The sequence below is a fragment of the Vicia villosa genome, linkage group LG2, assembly GCF_029867415.1.
Source record: "Vicia villosa cultivar HV-30 ecotype Madison, WI linkage group LG2, Vvil1.0, whole genome shotgun sequence".
NCBI lineage: Eukaryota > Viridiplantae > Streptophyta > Magnoliopsida > Fabales > Fabaceae > Vicia > Vicia villosa.
This window is the reverse complement of record NC_081181.1, coordinates 211,082,211-211,086,961: the sequence shown is the minus strand read 5'-3', so window position 1 is coordinate 211,086,961 and position 4,751 is coordinate 211,082,211. Positions and strand designations below refer to the sequence as shown.

At 25.3% G+C, this 4,751-nt stretch overlaps 1 protein-coding gene across 1 annotated transcript; it reads right to left on the bottom strand.

The window, feature by feature from the left end:
• Window positions 1–610: 610 nt before the first annotated feature.
• LOC131651227 (transcription factor bHLH162-like) lies at window positions 611–1,626 on the bottom strand. Its single transcript, XM_058920894.1, has 3 exons — window positions 1,489–1,626; window positions 1,053–1,394; window positions 611–926 (listed from the first exon to the last, which is right to left on the bottom strand). The coding sequence occupies exons 1-3, from the start codon at window positions 1,624–1,626 to the stop codon at window positions 750–752; spliced, it is 657 nt and encodes a 218-aa protein (XP_058776877.1). The 3' UTR covers window positions 611–749.
• Between the last annotated feature and the right edge of the window lie 3,125 nt (window positions 1,627–4,751).

Genomic DNA, 4,751 nt, shown 5'->3' with positions numbered 1-4,751 from the left:
TGTAGAACATAAAGTTATTGGTTTGGAAGTGGTCTTTTTGCGGAAAAATTACACACTCCAATTATTCCTTTTACGAGTTTAGCAAGGATCTTATGTTATTTCTCTCATAACTTTAATTGTTTTGTAATCTTTCTCTCATGAATCTTTTTTAAAATTATATAAAATGATTATATTAAAATGTTTAAGAATGAATAATTGGGTTACTAAATGTCAAAATATTTTTATAATTAATAAAAAAAGAAGTTTGAAATAACTTGTACTATTTTTAAAAATTTATCATGAAAACCATTTGTAAAAATATAATAAGTAAAGTTTTTTTTTCTTAAATCTATAACAAAACCTAAGTCTGCAAACATTTTTATGCCATTAGATAACTAATCACACCATCTCCCTCTTCTTCCTATGTTGCAAGCAGACTGCCACTCCCTTCATCCCATTCCATCACCATCTCTTTTAAAAATCCAAGCAAAAACAAAAAGAAATATAACTGATATTAAGTAATAAATTAATATATTTATAGAACTTACACACGAAGACACTTATGTTTAATAAACACCTATTAAAAAAATTAGGGCAAATATATATAGTTCTGCAAAATTTCAAAATCCATGATACATGTTCTTCTAGATTCATAAAGCGATTTCAATTCAATTTTCTTCTTACAATATATTTAAATGCTTTCATATACTACACTTGAATTAGTTATAATGTGCACTGCATTTGTTTGTTGTATCTCTTCTTCTTCTTCTTTAAGAATTTGACAAACACTTGTTTACTATAGAATTTAGATCCCAAGTCTCAGTTCCAATCTCAAAATCCCACAATTGAGGCACTATTAATTGTGCCTCGCCCATAGATCCATTCACAAACCTTTTCAATCTCTCGCCCACTTTGCTCGCTCCAAATTGAAACAATGATTGCGGATTCTACACAAAAGTAATTATCAAACAAAACAAATCAATCTCAATCATAAGTTTATTCATGTTAATTTAATTTCCCTTGCTAAACATTATTAAGAATATTAAAGAAGAAATCCATGTATATGCATATACCTCTGCATGCACGACATGAATAACCGAATCTCCAGCCAGTGAAGAATTTGCAGAGATGACCTCCACGTGATCTTCATGCAGTATTCTTATAATTTCATAGAAAATGAACTGTTCATCAACCCCACATGTTACCATAACTTGTAGAGAAGAACCATTTTCATGAATCTCTATTTTTGGTGATTTTATGCTTACTTTTGCTCCAGAAGAATTCGAACAGCCACTAAGCGATCTTTTGTTTCTTATTAAACTTTGTTTCTTCTCCTTAGCCAATTTCAAATTTGTCTTCAAGCTCTTTATATAGTTTATAGCATTGTCTATTTGATCAGGTAATGGTAAATGTTCCTGCATTAAATTGAAAAATATAACACCAAATTATAAAGTATTTTCTAACATTATTATAATACATTAGGAATGTTTTCAAGAAGAGATGATGCACCTTGGGATTATAGTTAGGAAGAAGAGAGTTGAGTTTGGAATAGAGACTCTTCATCTTATTTCTCCTATTTTTCTCAACAATCTTTCTTTCAACTTTTGTTGAAGGAGAAGGTTGACCTTTTTGTTGATTAGACTCCATAGGAAAAAAACCCTAAATTTTTCTAAGTTAGAGTAATGATGAGAAAGTTAAGTGAGTTGTTTATGTATTTATATATAGTTAATAATTATATTATGATTTAGTTGGTGATTGATACAATATGAGGTGAATGTGAAGCCTGCGAAAGTGAGGACCACACAAACATGTCACCTCTTTTGCATCACATACATTACATATGCCTTGAATATGATTTTGTTCTTTCTGTCACTTTTTTTTTTTCGTCGGAAAAATATTCTTAAACCGCGTTATTTAAATTTCAATCGCAATCATAATGCTTTCAATATTGTTGCCAAAATTTCAATATGTGATTCATTTGTCAAATATTGCGTCCACCTTGTTCTTCCGTTAGACTTAAAGGTCTTCTTAGTCAAGGTAACAAAATTTAAAACCACAAAATTTTGACAGGATGTGGGCATAATTTTATTTAACATTCAAAGTCAAGGTAGGGCAAATATTGGTATTGCGAGAATATATATCAAATTCAATACACTTGAGAACTAGGGCACCTTCGATAATTCTTCACCTAATATTTGTATAACAAAATTCACCGTAGAATTGAAAGGTATTATTATATAGGTCATGCCTATAAAATATTTCATCAATAAAAAATTATTTGATATGTTAAAGAGAATGAGAAAAATTAACGGTTTTCATGAAGTTTTGTAAGACGTTAGTTTTAATGCATCTCATTGACATGTCAAATGACTTTTAATTGATGTTAAATTTCATAAACATAATTTATATGATAATACCGTTCAATCTAACGGTGGAATTTGTTATACAAATATACGGTAAGAGTTATCGGTGGTGTCATGTTACTAAGTTTAACCCTTTTGTGTCTTTTGATCCTAATATTCACTCAACTTTGAGTCCATATTCAATGAAATCTAATTAACTTTTAAAATGAAATTTAATTAACTTTTAAAATGAAATTTAATTAACTTTTAAATAGAAATTTAATTAATCTTTCAATTTTATTTGATCACTTAATAGATTACTTAATAGATTAAGACACTTAATTTGATAAAATAACTAATATAATTAGAGGCCTCAAAGACGGCCCTTTTATATATATATATATATATATATATATATATATATATATATATATATATATATATATATATATATATATATATATATATATATATATATATATATATATTAACTTGCTTGAAAAAAATAACCATGATGTTCTCGTGAAGATAAAAGTTTACTCTATTAATAGTAATTATATGAATTCGTTTAGAACAAATTATTCCTTTTTTTAATTTTATTTTTTTTACCATATCTCTTCCCCTAACTCAATATTTACAAAGAAATTTGAAGATCCTCTCATTCTTAGATCAAAAATTATATTTTTCAAATATTTCAACAATTATATATTTTCACAAATCATAATTAAAAATCTCAAATAATATTTAAATTTAAAGGATAATTTGAATCATTATTTTAAAATAATATAAAAATTAATTTATTGTTTAAAAATGAATAAATAAAAATTGATTCTAATAATAATTCACCAAATTATGTTTTAAATAAAAATATAAACTAGTGAGGACAAAGTACCAAATACTTTAAAAAAATTGATTGATTTTGTCCACTTCATATTAATATGTATTTTAATATTATTGAACATTTAACCGTTTATATAATTGTTTCATATTTTTTTATTTATCTTTTAAAATATTATTTTATTTTCTATTGTTTTGGTTTTTTTCTATATTGCACATACTTTATAAAATAATCATATTAAATAAATATTTTCAACTTTAATTTAAATATGCAAAGAAAATATTAAATATTAAAAATTTCAAAAAATATAATATAAAAAAATAAAATAAAATAATTTGCATTGACTATATTTTTTTTAAATTTTTCTCTTCTCTAATTTTTTATGCATGTAAGTATCCCAAATTTTATGTACACTGCCCCCTCGCAAATTAAAAAGTTGCACATAATTCAACCGGTTTTTCAATTTTGACAATTGTATTGTACTGCCTGTACTCCTAGAAAGAATTTATTATTTTCATTGGATAAATGATTTTACACCCTGCCAATCTACATCGTTATTATACTTATAAGATCCATCCCACGCGCAACGCAACTTTACAAATATATATATGTGGAAACGTGGATAACATGTTTAAAGTTAAATTAACTCGTGTAGGGAAATTGTATTGATTGCTTGATATGTTTTTTTATAAAGTTTTCAAGTCTTAAAATAATTTTTTTTATGAGATATTGCAGAAAAGACATTTAAATTTGTTTTATTTTAAAACTTCGAGTTATTTAATTTATGTTAGAATTTTAAATTCAAAGTGAGTTAAATTTGTTAATAAAATTTATGAATGTGCGATTCTTTGGTGGAAATAATACTTGGTCAATGTCCATATTTCTCGACACAATAATCATATAAATTAGCAATAATTTGTTAATAAAATTTATGAATGTGTAATAATTGGATATGTAGCAAATAGTAAGATATATAGGTTTTATGACCTAAATTAGCAAGATACTTATACAATATAAAATGTATTTAAATACATATATAAATTTGAATTGAGTTTCTTAATTGTAAAATGAACAATAATCATATAAATTCAATTGTACTAAATGTGTATCGTATTGATAGTGATTCGTGAGATGCAAATTAGTTGTCTACATGACTATGAGGTATTATCCAATTTGAGACAGTATAAAATATATTTAGTTATATATGTGAATTTGAAATGTGTTACTTAATTGTAAAATGAACAATAATCATATAAACTAAATTGTATTAAATAATCATACAAAAAAATATCAATGAGATGGAGAAAAAAAATTGACATTTGAAAATAAAAATTTTATCTTTCAAATAAAGACAGTTGTTACTTGAAAAAGTAAAAAAGAGTAAATGTGTGGTCGATTTAGAAAGGGAATAATTGACCCATTGGTGAATGAATAGTAATTAGATATACATGTAAATTTAAAATAGATTACTTGATTGTAAAATGACTAATAATAATATAAACTCGATTATGTTCCATGATAATCTCGTGGAATGTGCGTGGGTTGAATAAGGCAGGGAAGTGTAGAGAGATAGCAACCCGTCTCAAGAAGCT